The sequence below is a fragment of the Desmodus rotundus genome, chromosome 10 (genome assembly GCF_022682495.2).
Source record: "Desmodus rotundus isolate HL8 chromosome 10, HLdesRot8A.1, whole genome shotgun sequence".
NCBI lineage: Eukaryota > Metazoa > Chordata > Mammalia > Chiroptera > Phyllostomidae > Desmodus > Desmodus rotundus.
In genome coordinates this window covers 45,501,472-45,527,219 of record NC_071396.1, presented here as the reverse complement: position 1 = coordinate 45,527,219, position 25,748 = coordinate 45,501,472, and the positions used below count along the sequence as shown (strand labels likewise).

Genomic DNA, 25,748 nt, shown 5'->3' with positions numbered 1-25,748 from the left:
GGCAAGAGTTGAAGTTGGACCATTCTCAAGTCTCGTGAGAAAGCAATTCTGGGTACAACCTATTAAAAGGATGATAGATGATGTCTTTTGAAATTAAAAGGGCTCATATCCTTTCACCCAGCAATTCTGCTTCTAGGAAGTCATCTTACAGAGACACAGGGCATGCTTCCAAATCTGTTTATTCCATCTTTGCAGTAAATGATCTAATTGTTCAACACTAGGATACTGGTTGCATGAATTGTGGAATAACCATGGAATCCACATAACATGATCCTAAAAAGGACGAATTAGATCTGTACGTGCTGGTATGGAAAAAGGTGTCCCCGAGCACGCCGAGGAATAAACGGAGCAAGCTGAAGAGCAGAGCAGATACTAAGATTCCTTTCTTTTTCTTTTTCTTTTTTTTTTGAGAACAAGATGTGCTCAAAGGTCACATGGCATCCTCTTCTGGATCTCCCCATGCTGAAGCACTTTCTACCCCCTTACACTTACTATAGTACTTTTTTTTTTTAAAGATTTTATTTATTTATTTTTAGAGAGAGGGGAAGGGAGGGAGAAGGAGGGAGAGAAACATCAATGTGTGAGAGATACATCGATTGGTTACCTGACCGGCAACTCAAGCATGTGCTCTGACTGGGAATTGAAACAGCAACCTTTCGGTTCACAGGCCAGTACTCAATCCACTGAGCCACACTAGCCAGGGCTACAATATTTTTCTTTAGCATATTGATGTTCATTGGCCATTGCCTCTGTTTATTTTCTGATGAAAGCTCCACGTGCACAAGAACTTTCTTTGTTCAATGCTTTATCCTCAGTTCCTAAAACATTTTAAAGTCTATCAAAATCCAGCTATTGTTACTATAACGAGAATGTTTTGCACAACATCGATGTAACCTGGCAGTCAAAGAGAGTGGACTGGACTGGGCATGCGTAAACAATAACAGCTTCACTGTACTAGTCAGTTGGGGTGGTAGATACCATTGAGTGAGCATTCAAAATGCCTGAGGGAGTAGAGCAATGAATCTGCGTCACATTTTGCGTTAAGCTTGAACCTTCATCATGGAAACTATTTGGATGATTCAGAAGGCCACAGCTATGGGCAACTGGTGACTGACAGCTTCATCAGACAACGTGCCCACTAGCGCATCATGTCTTGTGCAGAGGTTTTGGTGAAACGTCAAATCACCCAGGTGACACCATCCCCCTACAGCCCAGATTTGGCATCCTGCAATTTCTGGCTTTTCCAAAAACTAAAATCACCTGTGAAAGAAAAGAGATTTTTTTTTTTTTTTTCCAGACTGTTGATGAGATTGAGGAAAATACGATGGAGCAGCTGATGGAGATTGGGAGAACTGTGTGAGGTCCCAAGGTGCCTACTTTGAAGGGGACTGAGGCATCATTGTGCTATGTACAATGTTTCTTGTAGCTTATATCTTCTTCAGTAAATGTCTCTATTTTTTATATTATATGGCTGGATACCTTCTGGACAGATATATGTTATATTTTTCAAAGAATGTGGATTTAAAGTAATAAAATCTCTATAATCTGACACAAAATAGTTAAAATACCCTAAAATAATTACTCATGTAATCTTTTTAGCCATTGACAAAGAAGCTTTACTTATATAGTATCATTTGGTCCTTATAATGTCCCTATGAAATACGTAAAAATAGAGATAGTTAACATATTTTCAGTTCATGATTTGCTAAAGTCAATCTTTCAATTGATGGTCTCCGTCCAAGGTTGGTTGAACTGCGTACGCAAAGCCTATGGATAGGAATGGAAACTGTATTTATGGGGGAGGGTGGGGATCGGCGCATAAGTGGACCCGCACAGTTGGAACCCGTGTTGTTCAAGGGCCAACTGTACAAGTCAGTCCTCATCCTTCAAAATGCCATTCAGGACAGACCACTGGCCTCACTCTCCTGCAAACAAGAGACTCACACCCCAGACACTACACCCACTGCTAGCCCCAGAAGCCGGGGAGACAAGGCTAGCTCCGCCCACGCCTGCGTCCTGGTGGGGGGGGTTCGAGTCCCCGCCCAGGCGAGGAGTTTTCCCAAAACCCTGCGCGCCAGGCCTCCGCCATGCTAAGATGGCGACTCCCATGCATCGGCTCATAGCCCGGAGACAAGCGTAAGTGAGAGCCCTTTTCGGGCGGTGGGGCGGGCGGCGGGGGGCGGGGAGAAGTGCGTCAGCGGTGTCGGAGTCTCAGTGGGGCCAGCAGAGCGTGGCCGTTTTGCTCAGATGTTGCCTGCTCCTGGGTCGGGCGCAGCAGGCGATAAATTTGGTGTCCAGGGGCTAGCGATTTCGTGGAGGACGGCTGCATAGGGTGCTTGGGGCGGGGCCGGGGGGTGGGGGGGTCTAAAGGGAGCCTCGAGTTTGGTTTCCCGGAAGGGGACGCAGAGGAGTTAGTCACTAAGTGGTTTGTGCCCCTCTGCCCACCCAGCCATCCAACCCACTCGTGGCCAGGGGAAGCAAGCCTGCAGCCCTGATCCCGACTCCCTACTCTCGCCACGTAAACCTTCAGCCTCGTACGTGCAGCCGGGAGCCTCGCCGGCTTTTCCTGCCCCCTTCCCGTCGCCTGCCCTAGGAACAGCCTGACTACAACGCCGACTTCTCCCAAGCTGTCGGATCACTTTCGGCCACTCACTCTCTTGTATCAACATTAATTTACCCATTGCCTGCCGCTCTGTGCCAAAATTCGTGTATAAAGAAAAGAGGGGGTCAAACAGGCGAGCCCCGCTTTCGGGGAGCTTACATTTTGGTGGTGGGAAGAGTCGATAAGCTAAATATTTTAAAGAAATACAGTTGGCGATGAGAACTTTGAAGGAACTAAGAGGTAGTGGAGAGAGAAAAGCCCCGGTTATTGGTGGGACAGGACAGTTATTCCGGAAGAAGAGGTGACGTTTGAACACAGATTGAGAGGGCAAGAAAGGAGCCAGTCTTGGGAGGATTTGGGGAAAGAGCACCCAGACAGTGGGATAGGAATGAAGTAAGTTTTTAACTTCGAGTGAGTGAAAGGGTTGGCACAGGAGGTTGGCCATAGACATACAACGCAGGAGCCATCACAGATACCCCTTGGGTGGAAAGCCTGTTTTCTTCTACCAACCCGCACACCCAAACAATGTCTACTTCCTTTTCACTCTCTCAGCATTTCATGCCGTCATTTGCACATCAATAATACATTGCTGACATTCTGCTAACATGTACGTGTTTATATTTCTTTTTAATATTTATATTGTTTTATTCCAAGAGCCCTGGCCATTCTCATCTCCCCTCCACCAGACTCTGTCTGGCATGCCAGCCGAGAAGAGTTCCTTGAGCAGAAGGCTTAAAGACTTAAGAGAGTCAGAGCGAGCGGTATGTTTGGCGGTGGAAGAAGGCTTTGAAGTCAGTTGTGGGATCAGGAATGGAGTGATAACAATAATGAGCATGCCAAATGACATCACTAAGGTCCACTCTCTCACTCTCGGGTTTGGCTCTTTAGGGTGTTGGTCCCATATCTGTATAGGTTGAGTCCTTTGGTGTCAGGGTAGTTGCAGTATCAGGGTCCTTTGCATCTTCTCAGCTTCCAGTTGATGGCGTCTCATTGGTCTCCGTTGGGTTATTTGCCCAACCCGGAACCAAGTCTATGGGATCGTGACGCTCTGATAGACTTAGAGCTCACGCTCTTCCCGCTGCAATTGGTCGGATCTCTACAAATCAGAGTGAGCTACATGGGTAGGTCAGAGGAAGTGGTGAATGCTAGGTGGGCGAAACCAACCAATGTCCGCTCTAAATAGGAAGGGAAAGTAAGACTTTCGGCACCTAAAGAATATTGCTGTTTCTTGTTTCGGAAGTATCAGAAAGTTACACAGATGTTCTGTTTCTGTAGTATGCTTGTATTTGGTACACATCTACACAGGAGTAAAGGACAAATCTGACCTTGAGCGCTTCTGGTCGTTTGGGGAAGTAAACACGTGGTGTGGTAAAAGCTGTCCTGGTATACTGACTGCAAGTCCGCAGACAGAGGAGGGCCTTTAGGAGCTGGGATGGGGGGGTCTGGGAGAATTTGGGGAATGATTTTTGGGGGAAAGCAGAAAAGAGGCCTTTGCTTTTAATTTTATATATGTCAAACTGTTTTAATTTTATTTATAAACAGCATATATTTCTTCCATAAAAACAAGTTTTAAACTGCTTTTAAGTCAGCCAAGAGAAGTGAGAAAGTAGTTGTTTCTTTTAAAGTCTTCGGACTGTCAGGGAAAAGTGAGAGGGGCGGCGGGAGAGCCTAGATCTGAACGCCCTGTGCGGCAGCTCTTTCAGGGCGTTCACATTAAATCAGTGGGGATTAGATCATTTTCACTTTTTAAGTTATAATCACATGTACTGTAGTCACGTAAGTAGATTATGGAATCTCGGCACTGGTGAGGTCATCTCTTCTCCTAAACCCTTTGCTGGATTCCACTGCTGCCTTCTCAGAGTAGTCATCTCACTTGGGCCAGAAGACCTCTGGTAAGGATGGACTCGCCTCCTGAAGTAGCCTGTTCCATTTTTCAAATCTATCAAAAAGTTTATGCTGAGCCGAAAGGAAAATAATATTTATGAAGCTAAACCCTGCTCCCTTCTAACTTCCCAGCTTCTGACCTAAACTGATTTCAGTTGGCTTTTTCCATTTGAATTGCCATCACGTCAGACTTCCCCAGTCTTGTACTTTTACTGATTTTTCTGAACTTGAATATCAGCTTTACTTTTACCCTTGTTAAATTTCATCTTGTTAGATTCAGCGCACAGTTCCAGCCTGTCAAGACCTCTTTGGATCCTGATTCGGTCATCCGTTGTATTAGATACCCCTCCCAGCTTTGTGTCAACTGTAGAGTTGATAACTATGCACATCTGTGTCCTTTGTAACACTATTGAACAAGACCAGACTGAGGACCAAGCCCTGCAGGCCATCCCTGGACGCCTACCTATATGTAATTTACTTCAGCCTGTTAAAACAGTACTCTTTGCTCGTGATGTTCAGCTGATCTCCTTAATTGTTCTGTTCCGTGCACAAGGATATTGTGCCTTTCCAGGATGCCTCACTGAAATACAATTACCCAAAAGGCGATACGGCATTAGTCTGTAAAAATTTGATACCTAGTGGCCATGGCTTTTCTCTCCGAATCAATTTAATAAACCCAGCCAGAATTTTGGCTGGGATGGATGTTAAGTTCACTGGTCTGGTTTGTGGAATCTCCCCTTTTCCCCACTTCTAAAATCAAAACAGCATTTCCTGCTTCCGGTCTTTCGACACCACGCCTGTGTGCTCGAGTTCTCAGATTACCAGCAGCCGGCCAGCAGCCTCACCTGGAAAATCTCTGGTATGTCAAGGAGCAATCACCCGGGCGTGTGACTTAAACACATTCGGAATGCATAAGGGCTGTGCTACTTCCTCCTCAGATATCTTGGACTTCAGTTGTACTCTTTTCATTCTGTGTATAATTGTATCTGGGCTCAGTCTGAAGCAAAATAAAATAGTCCTGCTTGTTCCTGCAGCCCATTACCGTGGTATTATTGGTGGCCTATTTGCCTGGCACGCCAAGAAGTAAACCTATCCCTTTTTTGATTCTTTGTGCTTTAACTATAACTAAGACACAAAATGAAACAGTTTCTGGTGTTCTTGACATTATTCACTAGTCTCAGCTCATTTTGGCAGACTTTCAGTTATTTCTCTTACAGGCATTTTCCAACCAACAAACACACCTGTTGAGATTTTATTGGCATTACTTTGAATCTATAGGCCCGTTTAGGGAGAAAGGATATCTTTGCAATATTGAGTCTTCTAGTCTATGAACTAGGTTATCTCTCTATTGGCTATTTATCCAAATAAGTAATGTTTGTTTGTTTTCTGCATAAAAGACTTGCACATATTTTCTTCAATTTATTTCTAGGTAGTTGGTATATCTCAGGCAATTATAAATGTCACCTTTTAAAATTTCATTTTATCTCCTTTTATTATATAGAAACAATTCATTTTTGCATATTGACCTTATATCTATCACAGCATTTGGCAAACTGAATCCTGCACGTTCCTGTATGCTTACGAGCTAAGAATGCTATCTACATACGTACGTTGGTGCATGTGATCAGTTTGATAATAGGGACCGCTGACTTTGACCTTCAACTGATGAAATGTGATCCTTCAGGAAGGAATTCCATTCTTCTTGTCAGTAAACCTCTTTTACCTGAAATATTTTTATTAATAAAATATTTCTGGAATTTTTTTTCTCTACAATAATATCCTCACTCTTGCCTCTTGGTCTGAAAAGCCTAAAATATATTTACTACCTGACACTTTACAGTTTGCCAACCCCAGTCCAAAGCCTTGCTAAATTCACGTATGAATTCAAATTATTTCATAAATTTTATCTGTAGATTCTTTTGAATTTGCTGTGTCCATAATATGTCACCAGGGAGGAATGACAATTTTATTTCTTCCTTTCCAATTCTTTCATCTATTTATTTTGTGTATTTATTTATTTTTGTTTGCTGCATCTTCACCCAGTTGCGGGAACTGAGATTCTCCTTAGTCTCCAGATGTCTGGAAACCAGGCTGCGCTCTGTATGTGGTTGATCCGTTCTCCGAGGGGATAGCCCTTCAGAGGGCCCTGCTGGGTGCAGACTATGGGGCTGATCTCCTGGGCCTCTGTCATCTTCCACACCTAGCTTGGTTATTCTTTACCTTCTCCTTAGCTCTCCGATGCCTCAGGCAGATGGTTTTAACTGTTTTGACTGTCTTTTCTGGTTCTCAGCCTCAGGGTTGTCTGAGTGACCTCACCTGCTGTTGCTGCGGTGGAACTGAGGAGTAAAGATCTGAGCTCACTTCCTTCTGAACCTCACGGTCCTGTGCCACCGTCTTGTGATTAAATCTAACATAAACCACTTAAAGTGTGAAGTAATGTTTGTTTCTATTTAAAAATAAATATCATTTTACACTTTCTGGTGTTGATGAGTTTCAGGGCAGAATATGCCAGGTCAAATTTTTAAGGCCTATATTCTGATTTTTGTCCTGTAGTGAAGCGAATAAGCAACATGTGAGGTGTCAGAAATGCTTGGAATTTGGACATTGGACTTACGAATGCACAGGAAAAAGAAAATACCTACACAGGCCTTCAAGAACAGCAGAACTAAAGAAAGCTTTAAAAGAAAAGGAAAACAGATTATTATTACAACAAAGGTAAGCTTTTACGTGGTATCCAAAGGACTATTTTAATTTATATTCATAGAATTTATCAAGGGCCTAAAACGTAGTAGCATACTTAAGCGTTAGATCTGTCACATAAAGGTAAGTACTATTATTAGTCCCCGTTTTACATACGAGGAAACCGAGGCATGGAGAGCGTCAGTAACTTGTTCAGTGTCACACAGCTAGGAAGCAGAGAAGTGAAGTGTTCGGCCAACCGGTCTCTTCAGAATGGAGGCTCTTCATTGTTTTGCTTGATCGTCTCAACTACCGATGGCAGGACAACAGAGGGCTGTGTGGTAGATTTTGTGAGCTGAAAGGAAAATATAGCCAAGATAAGCATCCAAGATACTTACATTAAATGTGTAGGCCAAGTAGAGAACAGTGTATATAATATGCTGTCATTTATGTTAAAGAGAGAAGGAATAATGGGGCTTTTTTGGAAAACACAAACAACCGGTAATAGTAGTTCCTTTCTAAAAGGAGAACTGGGTACGAAAGAAAGTGGAAAATTGCTATTTACCCTTTGATGTCCCTTGAATAGAGCCTTTACAACCCCTATGAAGTGAGTGAGTGTACCTGTTCTGGAGAAACCGAGATAGGAAGGGGTCAGGTCGGCTTAGGGCTGCAGATTAGAAGCGGCCCTGAGCTCTCTAACGGTGTGGTAAGCACCTGGGCTTTCAAGGCAGCGGCCTTCCAGTTTGTGGGCATGAGGCTCTGCAAGGGTTGTGTAGGAATAAATCAGTAATCAGTTTCTAGATTGTCAAGATTCGTATATACTTCTTCCAAAAATAAATCCGTATGAGAACTTCCCTCCTGGTTCTCTTTTCCCACGTTCCCAACACCTGGAATTTCACAAAAGAAAGGCCTACCTCTCACCTATCTCTACTCTTACCTTGGCGTATTGTCCTCAGGTAAAAAACCTAGAGATTTTTCAAAATACCACTGGTACTTGTACCGAGAAAACAAATGGTCCTGATTATCGGGAGTAAATTATTTTTTAAATTTTTTTCACCAGCAAAATTGAAATAGAACCTGCTTGAGCTGTCAATTTATATAAGTATATTTTAATGACATATCATTATGTTACTTGTAGAATACAACAACGTGGGAAGAGGTCAGAGAATCGGCTGGCATTGCTACAACAAAACTCTTTCTATTTCCATCTACCTGTTTAGGTTAACGAGGTTTATCAGGATTAAATCTGTAAAAACTAAGTATAGGAATTGAATAGATGCTAAACCTTGTCGTAGTCTAGCAGGAAGCTTCGTGGATACACAAACCGGAAATAAATGTATCCGTGTCATCAAGCGACGTAATTTCAATACATTATTTTATGTGTTATTAAAATTTACATTTTTACATTATTTTAATCCATTTTATGGTAATAATAATGGTAACTCAGTGCAGAATTTTTAAACACTTTCAAAGCCTTATGATCACAGGTAATTAAAAGATATAATTTCAAGTTATACCTATATTTTTATTACAAAGAAGTTTCATAAGTGGTCAGTAAAATTTTCAGGCATAAAAATATTTAGGATACATTCTATGGGGAAAGCAGTATAAAAGAAGTTCAAAAGGAGAAAAAGGACAGTGTGAAAGTACCAACTGTTAAAGATAAGTTTGTTCTCATGTTTTTTAAGTAAGTTACGGTAGGTATCAAATTTTTGTGATATTTATTTTTCATTGTATACAATTATGAATGTCGTATAACAATTTCCTTAAAATAGCAATATATAATACGCCAATGATTTAACCCTCTACAAATATTGATACTTAGAATTAAAATACTATGAGGGGAAAACATAGTTTTTCAAAATTCTTTTATTAGGAATATAAGCAAAAAAGTTTGAAGACTTCTTCCCGAAAAAATAAAATAGAAGAGTTATTGATAACTTCATCCCAACATTTACTTTTACTTGTGTTTTTCTATATTACACAAGTATCTTGATCTTAAAAACACACAAACTTACATGAATTTTAGATGCGGCTCTGTTACATAAAGATTACTGATTTTTGGTTTAATGATAAAACTGTGGACGTGTATGAATTTCTGTGTTCATGGATTCTTGTGGTGTGATTTATTCAATGTACTTCTCCCACTCATTTTAACTCTAAAATGACAGTTCAGTAATTCCATTGTGTAAAACAACTTTACATACATGTATATTTATATTTGAAGACTCAAGAAATAAGGATAGAGGCATTACCTAGGAAATATAGAGAAGTCCAGAATATAGGAATGTGAAATTTACACGATAGTGCTGTAATAATAGAAGTAATTCTATAATTTGAAAACCTGATTTGGTGTGCATGCTGTTTGGCCGGAGCATAACAGCAAGCCCTTTGTACATTTCATTCAAAAGTCACCAGACTTTATTCTTTGTAAATAATGTGCGGGAACACAGTCTTGAAGTATTGACTGTCATAGTAAATGACTGAACATTTGGGGGACGTGCAGAAAAAGAAACGGTTATGTTAAGTTAAAGGTTGCTTTTCTTTTTATATGAAACAGTCATTTATAATACGACTCTGGAAACTCCAGTTACAAATTATACCTGTTGTGCTGTTATCTACTTCGTCTTGTTACTCAGGATGTAGTTGATCTAGCCGTGTCAACCCAAGTTCAAAACTAGGAAAGAATCCAGTTGGTACGTTCAGTCATCTTCACCACTAACTCTCCTGGCTTCTGAGATGCATTGGGGAGACAGCATGTCTTGCATCAGCGCTTGGTGACTCTTTGTGCCACCTACGGCCTGCGCTAAGCAGGCGACTTTCCGTTTGGCTGAGACAAGAAACACTGGACTCCAGCTCCATAGACAAAGCGTCGTAACAGACACAGTGTGTCTCCAATGTGAAATAGTTTGGGGGTAACAGGTTTGGTCTGGGCTGTGCACAGTCACTGTACTAATAGGAGTGTCTCTCCCCCTCATGTTTAACAGCCTGGAAGAAGCTAATGTAGAAAGAAAGACCAAGAAGAAAAGGTATGTGTGGTTCCAAGAGTATCATGTAGTCGACACGTAATACTAGGTGGAGGGGTGGGAAGAGTGATTTTAAAACAGTAGTTACAAGATTTGGATCTGAAGTTTCTTGTGATTTGTGATTAAACATCATCCTGTTTTCTATGTTCTTCTCTTTACTTACTGGAATTTATTGCCTTTAGAATGTAGATGTCTCCTTTTTCTCCTGCTTTCCAGAGTCCTTCTACCTGGAAATAGTAAATAATTCCTCCTAGTTTAGAATAGGAAATGTTATTAGACTGATAAGAAATTGTTGACCAGCTGTATCTGTGTAAAGTAGTTAAGATTCTGAAACAGTTACCACTCTTCATGAGGTTTAAATAAACCCAGTTGTTACAGTGCAACTTTATTCCAATATTATTGCTGTGGAGCGTCTTCGGTACACTTAACTTGGACTCCATCCGGGAGAGTTGAATTGCCGAAGCAAAAGACCTTGCTAAGGGGGGGGAAGCGTCTATGGTCACAACAGGCAGGCAGGCAGTCCCCAAAGCGTCCAGCCTAGGAACAGCGTGCCAGCAGGGCATCACCATGCACGTGTACAGTGTTCACAGGACGTGAACATTCTGTGGAACGCCAGCTTCCCGTGCACGTAACTGTTGACTTTCTAACAGGTCTAAGAGTGTAACCAGTTCCAGTAGCAGCAGCAGTGACAGTTCAGCCAGTGACTCCTCATCAGAGAGTGAAGAAACGTCTACCTCCTCCTCCTCCTCGTCCTCCGAGGACAGTGACACCGATGGAAGCTCCTCCGGTTCGTCGTCTTCAGCCTCCTCCACGAGCTCATCCTCATCGTCCGATTCAGACTCAGAGTCCAGCTCTTCCAGCAGCAGCAGCAGCAGCACTAGCACCGAGAGCAGCTCCGAGGAGGAACCGTCGAAGAAGAAGAAAAAGAAATAGAATCGCTGCTCCCATGTTGGACTGATGGACCGAAAACTTTCCTCTGATTCTCAGAAGGGAATTTAGAATATGTCAAAGCCAAATAGGTTGACTGGCCAAAATTTTGAGAGCTCAAAAGTTTCTAAATGTTTTACATTGTAAGAGCATAAAAGTATTAATACTGGATTATACATATATATATATATATATACTTTTTTATTTTAAGGATGAATCTTGTTTTTCTTTTTTATCTTTAAAATATATCTCTAACATTTAATCAAAAGCTGAAATCCAGTAAATCTGTTTTTGTGATAAAGCTTATCTTTTCTCCCTGTGAAATAAATGCTGTACTTTGTTATGTTAGTGTTATACATGAAACATATTTTTAGGATAATGCATCCGATTATCTGGCAGTGAATTTCTCATGCTTTTGTCTGTATGTTACGTCATGTTTAATACATTGTTACTATAAGCTTAGGAGTTTTCCTACTGTTAATAAATGTGCTCTATTTTCATGTTTATGTTCAGAAGGTTATTTTGACTTGTCCTAAATGAAAAGTTCGAGGAATCTATTAATATATTTCTACCTTTCTGATGGTAAAAGCTTCAAGTTACCGTGTTGTGTCATTCGTTTTCATCTGGTCCTTAGAGTCACACTTCCCTGAGGAACATCATTCCAGGGGAACTGAAAAAGGAAGAAATGCTTTGAAACAACTTAGGGTCTAATCTTGGTGCCTTCTGATACATTCAATGTATCAGAAAAGAAAACAGTCATTAAAAAGGCTAGCAAGTAAAAGTGATATAAATATCACACACTTTTCGTGTGTGAATATGCTGTAAAGGTACCATTGAAAGGGGCAAAGAAAGTAGGGAGAAAGGTAATTTTTACAGAAAATTAGGGTGATGTTGGTGGCCTTTGATTACATTTTTTGAGCTTTCGTAAAGATAGCCTTTTAGCATTTTTGCAATTGCAGTAGGACAGTTTATGTGGTAACCGGCCGTGCACAGCAGTTTCTTGCACAAATATGAAAGACATGGGTTCATTCATCTGGGGTAACGTAGCACGTACACACTTGAAATATACCATGAAAGTTTAAAAACTACAGTATATTTCTTAAAAGTAAATTACTCTGCTATGGTGAGATTCTTTAACATCACACATTTTTCTGTGATGTCTTTGAAACTTTTTGGAAAGATATTTGTAGAAAAATCTTGATTTGTGTTCAATATTGGTTTTTAAAACTATAAATGTCTTTTTTACACTTTTATGAGAAAGTGGGAGAAAATTGCTTTGGAAGAAAATGGACTTCTATTTCAATGTTGAAATCTACGTTGTAAGTTTAAGGAGCCTGTGACTACCTGTAAGTTACAGAGCTGTCTGTTCTCAGTGCTTGTCAGTGAGCTCTCCAAACACCCTGCAAAGGCTCCGTACAGGATGTATTAATTGACAGGGAAATTCAATTAATTAGTAATTAATCACATTTTACAGTGTAGTCTCTTTAAGGGCAATTTCAGATGTCAAAGAACTTGGAAGAAAAAATTGTGTACATAGGTTACATCACTTGCAATGAAATAAAACTCAGAGTTTGTGCTCACAGGCTTACACTTCTGTTACCTATTTGCTGTTTTACTCGATGCCAGTCTTTAGGAAATGTATTATTTTTCTACCGCAACCATTTCAAAAGGAGTCACGAGATCATAGGCTTCCATCCCCGAACATTTGTCGGTATGACTGTACAAGATCGAAATTTTGTCCTGGAATCAAAACACTGCATTAGGCCGCAAGTTAACACAGGATGTGGGAGAAAGTACACAGAAGATGTACTTCATGTTCGTGGTTTTATTTATTCTTTTCACTTTTTATTTTGCATTGCTTGTAGGTTTACAGAAAAGTTGTAAAAATATTATAATTTTCATATATACCTCAACTAGCTTCCCCTAATATTTGCTTCTTATGTAACTGGTAAAATGATCAGAACCAAGAAATTAATGTGGTAAAACAATTTTAAGAAAACCTTATTCATATTTCACCAGTTTTCCCACTAATGTCCTTTATCCATCCCAGAACATTACTCAGGAAATGCATTTACTTACTTCTAAGTCTGCCACTGTCGGTAACAGCTCCTCCATCTGCCTTTCAGGCCCGCATCACTTCCGAACAGTATTCATGAGTTATTTTGTCTAATGTTCCTCGGTTTCGGTTTGTCTGTTGTTTTCTCGTGATCGAACTGAAATTATGAAATGAAGTGTCCCCAGTCCATTGGATCACAGGATTCCTAATACCAGTATGTCAATTAATATCGATACTCTTGGTGATACTGACATTGATCTCTTGGTTGAGGTGGTTTGCCCATTGTACAGTTCCCGTCTTTCCCCTTTACTTAATCTCTTGGGGGCAGTACTTGGAGACTGTGCGAACTGTTGCTCCTCATGCCTGCCAGTTTCAGTGGGCATTGTCTCTGGCAGTTATCTGGGGGACGAGGGTGTTGTCAATTTTTTAAATAATTTTTTAGTTTTCTATCACAGTTGATACTCAACAATGCATTAGTTTCAGGTGCACAACCCAGTGGTTAGACATTGGCGTAGCCTACAAAGTGGTCCCCTCGATAAGTCTAGTGCCCCCCGGCGCCACCCATGGTTAGTACAGTGTTATTGACTATATTGCCTGTGCCGCACTGTACATCCCTGTGACTGTGGCCACCAGTTCGTGCTTCTTAACCCCTTCACTTCCTCCATCCAGCCCAACCCCCCCCTCAGAAAGCCATCGAAGTGTCCTCTGTGTCCATGAGTGTGACAGGTATTACTGTGATGTTTTGTCAGTGGTGATTTTCTATTGCCTTCTACACTAATTGGAATTTTACACAGAGGAGCTGTCTCATCTCCCCCATTTATTTAATCAATTATGTATAGTATGGACTCATGGATGTTTTATTTTGTTATGTGGCTTAACATCCAATAACGCCATTATTTCTTTTGTTGCTCAAATTGTTCCACCATTAGCTGTCAGGGGAGCTCCTCCAGATTGGCCCTTTGTTCTTTCAAGAAATCCTCTTTTTTGTTTTTTAGGATTTTTACTTTCTGGGACAAGATATTCCAGATTCACCTTGTCTCCCTGCCCCATCTGTGGAACCAACCATTTGTCCAAGGGACCTGCCCTGATTTTAAAGTGCAGAATAGTGTTTAGAATCCAAGGGTTTTCTCATTTTTTACGGATGCCAAATGACAGTGTTCTCAGGTAGTTAGAAGAGGTGTGGAGTTTTGCCATTAGCTGGAAGAAATAAGGTGCCACCACCTTCAACATTTCTTTGCTTTCTTTGCTTTCCCGGCACTGGACTGTCCCTCAGGAGCAATGCTTTCTTGGACAAAAGATGGAATTGTGAAAGTCTTCAATTAAAAATTGTTGTTATTGCCTCCCTCCCCCCACTCAACAATATGCGTAAATTCAGTCATAGGACAAATACTCACTTTCGGATACCAGGGTGTGTTCTTTCTTTTAACATTAATTAAGTTCTTTTTAGAGAGAGGGGAAGGGAGGAAGAAAGAGAGGGAGAGAAACATCAATCAGTTGCCTCTTGCACGCACCCCGACTGGTGACTGCATGTCCCCTGACAGGAATCGAACCAGTGGCAGTTGGCTTTATGGGATGACGCCCACCAACTGAGCCACATTGGTCAGGGCTCCAGGCTGTGTTCTCGACAGTAATAAGAAATATAGATGAGGGATGGGGAGAGGGAGAGACAGAGAGAGAAGGTGGGGGCAGACCTTGGATTATGGTGGCTTAATTGAAAAAAGTAGACCCAAAGCAATATCTCAATTTTATTTCCGTGTGCTGCCCTGCAGATTTTTACGCAGGGGAAAATTGTGCCATGGAAAGATTGTGTGTGTGCGTGTACACAGTAAAGATTGAGAAAGGTGTTATGAAGGAGGAAGAGAGCAGGACAGCCAGTGTGATACCTGGGCTGCGGCATTCTCAGTGGAATGTAAGGAGAGGTCCTGGAAACTGCCGGTGTTCCTGAAAGTCTTTCCTGTCCCCCACGGGTTCCTGTGCACGCCAGCCAAGGCAGTCGGTAACAACCGCAGACAACAGAACTCCCGTTTGAAAAGTGCCATACCCATGTGTAAATAACACGATGACAGCGGTGTTCTTGAAGTTAACTCACACTCTCGTTGGGGAGACCAGACAATAAGACATAAAGGAAAAGGGAAAGAGGACTTTCAGTTAAACTTGCCAAATGGAACTCGTGTTTATTACCATTCCTCCTGAAATCTAACTAAATTGGCAGAGAAGAAACAAAAGGCATAACCCCCAAGGCAAAGAGAGAAAGAGGAGATGGAGCAGATGAGAAGCGACAGCTCTTTCAGAAGCTGGGAAGTTGATGGAGTAGTGGATGCCAACTTCAACAGCCAAATAAAGCCGAACTGTAGGCTGGCGGTGCGGGAAAGTCAACGGAAAGCAAGCCAGTTTACGCCACAGATCTCTGAAGAGGCTCCAAACTTCACGGCACCATCCACTTGCCAGCCAAGGTGCAGCGAGGGCTTGAAGACAGAAAGGCTGATGGAAAGTTTATGTAAGCAGCTGTGTCCCACCCTGAATGGTGTGGCTCAGTTAGTTGAGCGTCGACCTGCAAAGTGAAAGGTTGCCAGTTCGATTCCCAGTCACAGCACATGCCTGGGTTGCAGGCTGTCCCCGGTTGGGGTGCGTGCAAGAGGCAACCAATCAATGTTTCTCTCTCTCTCTTTCTATCTTCCTTCCCCTCTCTCTAGAACTAAATAAATAAAATCTAAAATAAAAAAAGAAGAAGAAAAAGAAGCTGTGTCCCTGTGTACCTTACTCCTGTTCATGCTGTCTTCGTGGGTTTGTTTTTGTTATTTTTATCCCTTTACTGTGACATTTTGTGAGTGAACACCTGTGTTCAACTTGCTGTGATTAATGAGCATTACGTTCATTTAAAATCAAATAAGACACAATACAAGTTGCCATTTGCTAAGAGCCTCTAGGGATACAGAAAATACATGTTATTAGACCACACTGATGAATCCCTAGCACTAGATCTTCCTCTCCCAAAAATTCTGGGCAAAATCAAGCATGAAAAACCATGGAACGGCTGGGTAACTACTTATTTATTTATTTTGTTTGTTTTATCCTCACCCGAGGACATGTTTATTGATTGTTAGGAAGAGGGGAAGGGAGGGAGAGCAAGTGGGAGAGAAACATTGATCCATTGCCTCTCATATGCACCCCGGTCCGCCACAACCAGGACCAAGCCCTCAACCTGGGTATGCGCCCTGCCTGGGCATCAAACCTGCTGCCTTTCCATTTACAGAACGATGCTCCGACCAACGAAGCCACCCTGGACAGGGCAACTTTTTTTTAATGTGGACATTGTGCTGTACACTTGATAAAAGAATTCCCTTCCTTAAGAAGTTCTGAGAGGACTCTGAGAAGATGATTTCCATATGAGGCAAGTCCATAAAAGTCTAGGGTCACCAAATACGTATGCCAACGCAACTAGCTATTTGTGCAAAGAAAATCGTTGCCAGCAAGTTAACTATCTTTAAGGGAACCAGTATGCGAACAAAAGAGGAAACATTCATGCAAAATTCAACAGCTGTTACTAAGTACCTGTTTTTCCTCGGAGAATTCACGGGCTATTAATAAACAATTATAGATATGCCTTAAGTGCTGCAAACAAGTCACCAGAGAGCTTCTTAAACAATCACTTGAAGAGTTTTCAAGAGGCTGCCTTTCAAGGGAGGTGGATTTGGCTGAGAAGGAGTTGATGAGCATGGCTGGAAGCCTGTTTGTGCGGGAAAGTGGTAGCAGGTGAGGCTTCCCAAGGCCTGGGCAAGAAGGTCGCTATATTACCACGGGGATTATATATCAGGCTAAGTCTACCTGGAAGATGACAGGAGAGCCTCACATCCCAGAAACATTCAAAATCTTTTTAAGAGTGTTAGGACTGGAAGCCGATAGACCAGTGAAGTGACTGGAGCAGCCAAGCCCATGACTCCATTAAGAATAAAATTGCTTGTGACTCAAACTCTACGATCTCAGTGTGTCTGAGATGGTATAATGTCTTAACTTTTCTTTTGGGTCTGCCAATATTAATGTAATTCAGGAAGAAATCAAAATAAGCATACTAGATCCTTCAGAAAAAAACACCAAAAAAGAGAAAATAGCAGTAAGAGTAGGAAGACACAAATGTTAGTATAAAAATAATGAAAAAAATTAATAAAACCTATGATGTTAATAGTGTTTGTAAATATATGTGTGATTCATACTCAGGTATAAAAAGTACATAGCTATTTAACTCATTGAACAGCTTGTAATTGACATTTAAATGCTCGAGGAAAATGGTCTTTCCACACGTCACTAGATTTAGTTTGGTTTAGTCTCCTTAGCATTCAGATAGAAGAACAAAGACATTGTTGCAACTGTCCAGAGAGAAATGAGGGCCAGTCCTGGTCATCAGAGCCCGGGGCGCAGTGGGAGCACACCCCTGACCACAGGAGAGTCCATGCCGTGTGACTTTAGGACTCCCGTTTATAATTCATGCAAACCCAACGCATGCATGCTAACCTATCACATCGACAATGAGACTGGAAAGGAGGCGGCAGGTGTAAGAGATATCAGGAGGTAGACATGAGAGAACTTAGTGGTCCAGCTGGTTACGCCAGTGAGAGAGAAGTGTACCTGGGAAGGTTTCAAGATCTGCTGTTTGGATGACTGGGTGAATAGTGAAATAAGAATACCCATTTTGGTACAATTAAAACCATAATAACAACTGCTACCTTGACAAGCACAAACTGACCCTAACAATGGCAGAAAGGTCAAATTATTTTTATTAACATAGGGGAATACTACAGGTTTTGAAAAATTTCAGATGCCACTTGAGTATCTGTGTTCGATAATGACCAAATGCTAACAGTCCTCATATTTAGGTGGTAAGATTATAGATCACAGATCACATTTTTCCCCCTACTTTTCTATTTTCTTTTTAAAACTTCATTGAGGTCCAGTTCTCACACAGTAATCTGCATGTGTTCAAAGTGTATATTTGGTAAGTGTTGCTCTACGTGTACACTCACAAAGTCACCACGAGCAAGGTAATCAAACCACCGCCCCCCAAGCTGCCTCTTGCCCCACTGTAACCCCCCCCCCCCCCCCCTCCCTGCTTGTCTTAGTCCCCACCAACCCCCAGCTGTAAATACAGCTCCCCACGCTGTGGCAGAGTTTGCATTTTTGAATTTTATATAAAAAGAATCACGACCACAGTGTGCATTCTTTTTGGCCCACCTTCTTGCTCTCAGCATCGATTACTCGGAGAGTCATTCTTGTTCCTGTCTGTGTGTGCACGCAGTTCCTTCCGCTTCATGGCCGGCTGGTGTTCCAGCGCGTGAACGTGTCAAATTTGTTTATCCACTCATGTATTGATGGGCATTTAGATTGTCCCCAGTTTGGGCTATTACAAATAAAGCCGCTACAAGCATTCTTGTCTGAGTCTCTGTGTGGATATATACGCTCATTCTCTTGGGAAGAGCCCCAGGGGGAATGACTCAACATACCACGAACCCTAAAGCAACTCGACAAAGTAACAAAACAAAGAGTTACAGCTAATTACCCAACAGAAGAGATAAATAGAATCAAAAAAAGGAAAGTAAAAGAGGGAAAAGACAACAAAAATCAATTAAGACAAATAGATAATGAATGTCAAGGTGATAGATTTAAACCTGATTAGGTTAATAATTTCATTAGTTATATAAATGGCCTAAACCAGCGGTCCCCAACCTTTTTGGCACCAGTTTTGTGGAAGACAATTTTTCCACAGACTAGGGGATGTGGGCGAGATGGCTTTATAGCCTGTCACCAGATGCAGTTTAATTGTCACTTGCCACTCACTGAGAGGGTTTTTTAAAAATTTTTATTTCTTTATTAATTAAAGATATTGAACTTCTTGGGTTTTTTTAGTTTTAATATTTATTTTTCTTTTTAATTAATTTATTTATTTTTATTCAGTTACAATTGTCTGCATTTTCTCCCCATCCCTCCACCCCACCCCAGCCAGTCTCACCTCCTTCCCCCACCTTTACCCTCCCCCTTGATTTTGTCCTTGTGTCCTTTATAGTAGCTCCTGTAGACCCCTCTCCCCACTATCCCCTCCCCACTCCCCTGTGGCTATTGTTAGATTGTTCTTAACGTCAATGTCTCTGGTTATATTTTGTTTGCTTTTTTCTTTTGTTGATTATGTTCCAGTTAAAGGTGAGATCATATGGTAACTGTCCCTCACCGCCTGGCTTATTTCACTTAGCATAATGCTCTCCAGTTCCATCCATGCTGTTGCAAAGGGTATAAGCTCCTTCTTTCTCTCTGCTGGGTAGAATTCCATTGTGTAAATGTACCATAATTTTTTGATCCACTCATTTGCTGATGGGCACTTAGGTTGCTTCCAGTACTTGGCTATTGTAAATTGTGCTGCTATGAACATTGGGGTGCATAGGTTCTTTTGGATTCGTGTTTCAGGGTTGTTAGGGTATAATCCCTGCAGCAGAATTGCTGGGTCAAAGGGCAGTTCCATTTTTAGTTTTCTGAGGAAATTCCATACTGTTTTCCACAACAATGTACTAGGGTTCCCTTTTCTCCACATTCTCTCCAACATTTGTTTGTTGATTTGTTTATGTTGGCCACTCTAACCGGTGTGAGATGGTACCTCATTGTGGTTTTAATTTGCATCTCTCTGATGGCTAGTGATGCTGAGCATCTTTTCATATGTCTCTGGGCCCTCTGTATGTCTTCCTTGGAGGAGTGTCTGTTCAAGTCCTTTGCCCATTTTTTAATTGGGTTGTCTTCCTGGAGTGGAGTCGTGTGAGTTCTTTATATATTTTGGAGATCAGGCCCTTGTCTGAGGTATCATTGGCAAATATGTTTTCCCATACCGTTGGTTCTCTCTGAGAGGGTTTTGATATGAGTCTGCAAGCAATTGATTTATGATGGCCCCTGTGCAGTCACACCTCTCTGCTAATGACAACCTGTATTTGCAGCCGCTCCCCAGCACTAGCACCAGCAGCATTAGATTCTCATAAGGAGCGTGCAGCCGAGAACCCTGGCATGCCCAGCTCACAGTAGGGGCCGTGCTCCTATGAGAATCTAATGCCGCTGCTGAACTGACAGGGGGCGGAGCTCAGGTGGTAACACGAGTGATGGGCAGTGGCTGTAAATACAAATGAAGTTACATGGGCTCCCCCACTGCTCACCTGCTGCTATGCAGCCTGGTTCCTAATAGGTCACAGACTGCTACAGGTCTGTGGTCTGGGGATTGGGGGCCCCAGGTCTAAACACTACAATTAAAAGGTAGGGGTTATCAGATTGGATAAAAGAGCAAGATATGCTGCCAACCAGAAATGCACTTTAAATATAAGCACGCAAACAGATATGCTAACAGTAATAAAAAGTAAACTAGAGAGGCTATGTCCATATCTGACAAAGTAGGTTTCAGAAGAAAGAATATTACCAGGGCTCAAGAAGGTCATTTTGTATCATAATGCAGTTAATTCATCAGGAGGACATAATAATCCTAAACATTTATACACCTAATAACAGATCTTGAAAATATATGAAGTAAAACTGATAGGAATAAAATGAAAAATAAAGAAGCCCACAGTTGTGATCAGAGATTCCAGTAACTGATGAACAAGTACACAGAAAATAAGGAAAGGTATAGAAGACTTGAAGAATACTACCAACCGATTTGAAATAATTAACGTTTGTGTAACAATCCACCTAACGACAGCAGAATGCACATTCCTTACAAAGTGCTCCCAGAACATTTACCAAGGCGTATTTACCAAGGTACCAATATTCCAGATCATAAATCAGCCTCAATAATTGTAAAAGGATTCAAGTCATGCAAGGTGTATGCAAAATATACCTGACCAAGGACAATTGACCGTGTAGAGTACCATCAAACCAGGAACCACTGACTGAAACCTCTGGAAAACCCCGCATCATACAGAAACTGAATTTTATTCCCTTTTGAATTATTCCCTGTTTCAATTTTATTTCCTTTAATTTATAAATGTAAATGTTTACAAAAAGCACAAAAACACATTTTTAAAAATGGAGTTCTCTTCGTGGGAAAGTTTGTAAGTACAAATTCAATTTCTTTATAAAATATATGGGTATTTAGGTCATCTCTTCTTGAGTGAAACTTGTTACTTGGGCTTTCAAGAATATCTTACGTTTTGTCTAATTTATTAAATGTGTAAAGTCATCCTATTCCCTTGGTGTCTTTGTAATATCTGTGGAATCTGTAGTGATGTCATCTCTCTCCTTCCTCATATTGGTAATTTGTATTTTTTTTTTTAATCCTGAGCAGTCTGTCTAGAGGTTTATCAATTTTATTCATCTACTCACGTTCCTTACCAGACAGGAACCAGCGCCGAGTGGGTCTTCCTCGGGCTGGCCAGCAGCGTGTGGGTTCTTGACTTCGTGCAGGAAAGATTTCACGCAGGAGTCCGGGGATCTTGAGAGCAGTTTATGAAAGCTGGGGACCGGGAAACAAAGGCAGGACTTAGGATAGAGGAAGCAACAGGAGAGAGCCCAGGCGGTGCTCTGCTTTGACTCCCTAGAAAAGTTATAGGAAAGGAGTGAGCCAAGGCGGGGCTGCTGTTAGCTCACCAGGAAGTCAGGGAAAAAGGGGGGCCTGGGGACAGGATTGGGGGTGAGCCCCACTCAGCTGCCGCTGCCCACTGCCCCCCCTGGCTACAAGTCTCCCAGGGCCCGTAGAGTTTAGGGGGAAGTAAAAGGTTTGTGCCCGGGAAGGGGCAGAAGTGTGCTATAGAGCAAGTCCACCTGAGTCTTTGTCCTGAGGGCTTTTTATCTTTTTTTTTTCCAGGTGAGAATCTTATGGGAGGGTTTCAGCAGAATATTCACCACTTTCCAGGTGCAATTTTAATATGCTGATGTGTCGAAGTGAACGCATGAGGGGGTGGGAATATTCTTTGGTCTGCTTTACTGTTTTATCTTGAGTCTGTCTGGTTTTAATGGGGATTTTGTTATTTGTTCCCCTGACTTCATCTGTCCTTGGGTCAGCTGGCACAGATGACATTAATTGGGTCTCTGCTGTCTATTTCCCAGGCCAGGGAGATCTAAGCTACTTGCTCTCTGGTCAGGGAGGAGAGGTGTGATCCATTTGCCCACCAGTGGCCTCGGTTAGGGCAGACAAGGTCTTGCGATTCGCCAGCTGGCTGGAAGTTGCTCAAACTGTTTGGCCTTGCTTAGTGTTCTTGTCTCAGTTTTCCCACTCTCCTCGCCCAGGAATTTCCCGAGCTTCTTACCATCCCGTCTGACTCACGGAACTACTTATTGGATTCACTGACTTTTCTCTGTCGTTTGTCCATTTTCAATCTTATTGATCTCTGCTCTGATCTTTATTATTTCCTTTCTTCTGATATATTTTGGGATTTATTCGCTATTCTTCTTCTGGTTTCTTAAGGTGCAAGCTGAAGTTATTGATTTGAGACATTTGGTTTTTTCTTTTTTTCTTTTTTAACAGAATAACAATAAAAATTTTATTTATTTATTTTTTTAATTTTTATTGTTATTCAATTACAGTTGTATGCCTTTTCTCCCCATCCCTCCACCCCACCCCTGTTTTTTTCTTAACATTCAGTGCTATACATTTTCCTTATGCACTGCTATGGAGGCATCCCACACATAGTAATGTTCTGTCTTTATCTTTGTTTAGTTAAAAATACTTTCTCTTATTTATTTATTTATATTTTAGAGAGAGGGGGAGGGAGAGAGAAGGAGAGGGAGAGAAACATCAATGTGTGGTTGCCTCTCACGTGGCCCCCACTGGGGACCTGGCCCGCAACCCAGGCCTGTGCCCTGACTGGGGATCGAACCAGCGACCCTTTGGTTTGCAGCCCATGTTCAATCCACTGAGCCACACCAGCCAGGGCAGATAAAAATACTTTCTAATTTTCCTTTTGAGTTCTTCTTTGACCCATAGTGTATTATTTAGTCTCTGTCTATTGGGGATTTTCTAGAGATGTTTCTGTTAGTGTTTCTTAATTTAATCCATTGTGATTAGGTATACCTAATATATACCTCGTACGGCTTGAATCCTTTTACATTTATTGGATTTTGTTTTATGATCAGGAATATGGGCTACCTTGATAAACACACCTTAGTAAAGTATATTCTTTATGGGTATGTTCTGGGTGCACTTTGAAAAGAATAGTATTTTGCTCTTGTGGGGTGAAATACTCTATAATATATTATTATAGAATATAATATTCTACAAATGCTAATGTAAACAGGTTAGGCATGTGGATAAGGACTGGAATAAAATCGAACCAATATTAAAAAATTAGACTTCAGTGTTCATGAGTGGGTTTTTTCCCCATACAGAGAAAATTGTTTTGCATGGTGATTATGGTTAGACCACCAGCCTCCAACGTGGTTCCCAAGAACCCTCATTTTGTATCCTGTGCTTGTGTGGTCCCTCCCCACACTGCATCTGGACTAATCTACGTGACCAGTAGAACAGTACAAAAGTGGCAGTGTGTGACTTCAGAGGCTAGGTCACAAAAGGCATTACAGCTTCTGCCTTGTCCCCTGAATCACTCACTGTGGGGTAGGCAAGCCTCTAAGCCATGAGGGCACTCCAGCAGACTACGGAGAGACCCCTCCGGAGAGGGACTGCATCCTCTGACCAGCAAGCAGCAGCGACCTGCCAGCCCCCTGGGGAGCAGCGCCTCCACCCCCAGCGGAGTCTCCAAACGACTAGAGCCTCCCAAGAGACCCCAAGCTGGAACTGCCTAGCAACGCCACATCTGAATTCCTGACCCACAGAGATTGTGAGAAACAATAGTTATTGTTGTTTTAAGCCACTAAGTTTTGAGTTATTTGTCCTGTGACAATTTAAAAACTACTAAAGCTCCTATGTTTTAAAGTCAAGATTTATTAAAAGACCACATTCAAGTTTCTGCTCTGAGTTCATCTCCTTTGAGAGGCTCTTCCTAGCAACCTGGCTAAAATAGCGCCTGCACTTACTCTACCCCTGTGCCCTGCCGTTTCCTCCTTGTGTTTACACCTGGAAGTTCAGTGTGTGCGTGTTTCTTCTGCACACAAACGGAAGCCCCCTGAGGACAAGGGCTATTTTACTCACTACTGCCTCTAAAGCCTAGAGTGCTTATAAAATATTACCTGATATATGATAGGTACTCTACAGATAATGTTGAAAGAATGAATAAACAAATGATAAAGTCATTAGTATACACATTTGCCTTAATAATATACTTGCCTTTCATTCGGGGGGTGGGGTGGGCGATACCATGAATACCATGAGCCAGGTGTGAATTTGCTCTCCTTAACGTTTCCACCAGAATCATGACAACAAAACTTTGTATTCTTTTTCAAATTAATTTTTATGAAAACAAAACGTTTTAGAAGAACTAATCATGCTCACACCTGTGCTTTTTGTTGATTCATGTTTCCTCAAAGGGCATCGCGGTAGGCGGCTCTAAAGTGGCCCCAGGGACCCCTGAGTCCTTTACTCCTGTCCTTGTACAGTCCCCTCCCGCCCGGCGGAGGCCTGCCTCATGCGGCCGATAGGATGTTGCAGAGATGGATGTGACTTCTGAGGCTAGATCATAAAAGACATTAAAAATGTGAAATGGCGTATCGCATTACAGCTTAATTTCCCCACAAAAATAAAAAGTGAGAAAGAGGCTGCAGCCAAGGTTCCTGAGTGACTCCTTTGTCACGCAAGCAAGGAAAGCCATTTAGTGACGGCTAGTTCAGTGAATCATGTTTGATTGTAGCGACCAAAGAAATCTATCCAGAGAAAATTAACTTGCTTGAGATTAATAGCCTTTCCATGAAAGCAGTTGCTTGGAGTTGAAGACATTGAGAGCAACATCGGTAGTCAATCAAGAAACAAGGCAAATGATATTAACCAGTTTTCTTTGACTCTTTTATATTTTTAGAATAGCTTCTTAAGATATAATTAGTATACCACACAATTCACATGTGCAACTATTGCTAGAATCGATTTGGAACATTTTTATTATCCCCAAAAGAAACCCTGCATCATTAGCAATCGTTACTGGTTTCCCCCACAACCACCCAGCTGTAGGTAACGGCTAATCTCTTTCTGCCTCCATAGATTTGCCTACTGTGGACGTTTCATAGAAATGGAAGCATTCATTATATTGGATTTTGTGACTCACTTCTTTCATTTAGCATGATGTTTTCAAGATTAATCTATAGCGTAGCATGTATTAGTATTTCATTTTCGTTTTGCCGGATAATATTCTTTTGTATGGACAGACCACATCATTTATCCATTCATCAGTTGGGCATTTGGGTTGTTTCCCATCTTTTGGCTATTATGATGAATAATGTTGCTATAAATATTTTTTTACAAGTTTTTTAAAGTTGATTTTAGAGACAGGCAGAAAGAGAGAGAGAAAGAGATCAGTTTATTCCACTTATTTATACATTCATTGGCTGATTCTTGTATGTGTCCTGACCGGGGTTAGAACCCCCAACCTTGGCATACCAAGAGGACTCTCTAAGCAACTAAGCTACCTGGCCAGGGCTTGTACAGGTTTTTGTGTGGACATGTGTTTTGAGTTTT

At 41.6% G+C, this 25,748-nt stretch overlaps 1 protein-coding gene across 4 annotated transcripts; it reads left to right on the top strand.

Moving 5' to 3' along the window:
* Window positions 1-2,034: 2,034 nt before the first annotated feature.
* ZCCHC10 (zinc finger CCHC-type containing 10) lies at window positions 2,035-11,713 on the top strand. 4 transcript variants are annotated; one of them, XM_045183994.2, is made up of 7 exons: window positions 2,060-2,136; window positions 2,450-2,534; window positions 3,257-3,363; window positions 4,761-5,345; window positions 7,040-7,201; window positions 10,153-10,194; window positions 10,842-11,713. In XM_045183994.2, exons 4-7 carry the CDS (start codon window positions 5,188-5,190, stop codon window positions 11,122-11,124), a joined length of 645 nt encoding a protein of 214 aa, XP_045039929.2. In that variant the 5' UTR covers window positions 2,060-2,136; window positions 2,450-2,534; window positions 3,257-3,363; window positions 4,761-5,187; the 3' UTR covers window positions 11,125-11,713. The 4 variants fall into 4 exon arrangements, with proteins under 4 accessions (XP_024430860.3, XP_045039929.2, XP_045039930.2 ...); XM_045183995.2 differs by lacking the exon at window positions 3,257-3,363; XM_045183993.2 differs by having other exon boundaries at window positions 2,450-3,363.
* The last annotated feature ends 14,035 nt before the right edge of the window (window positions 11,714-25,748 follow it).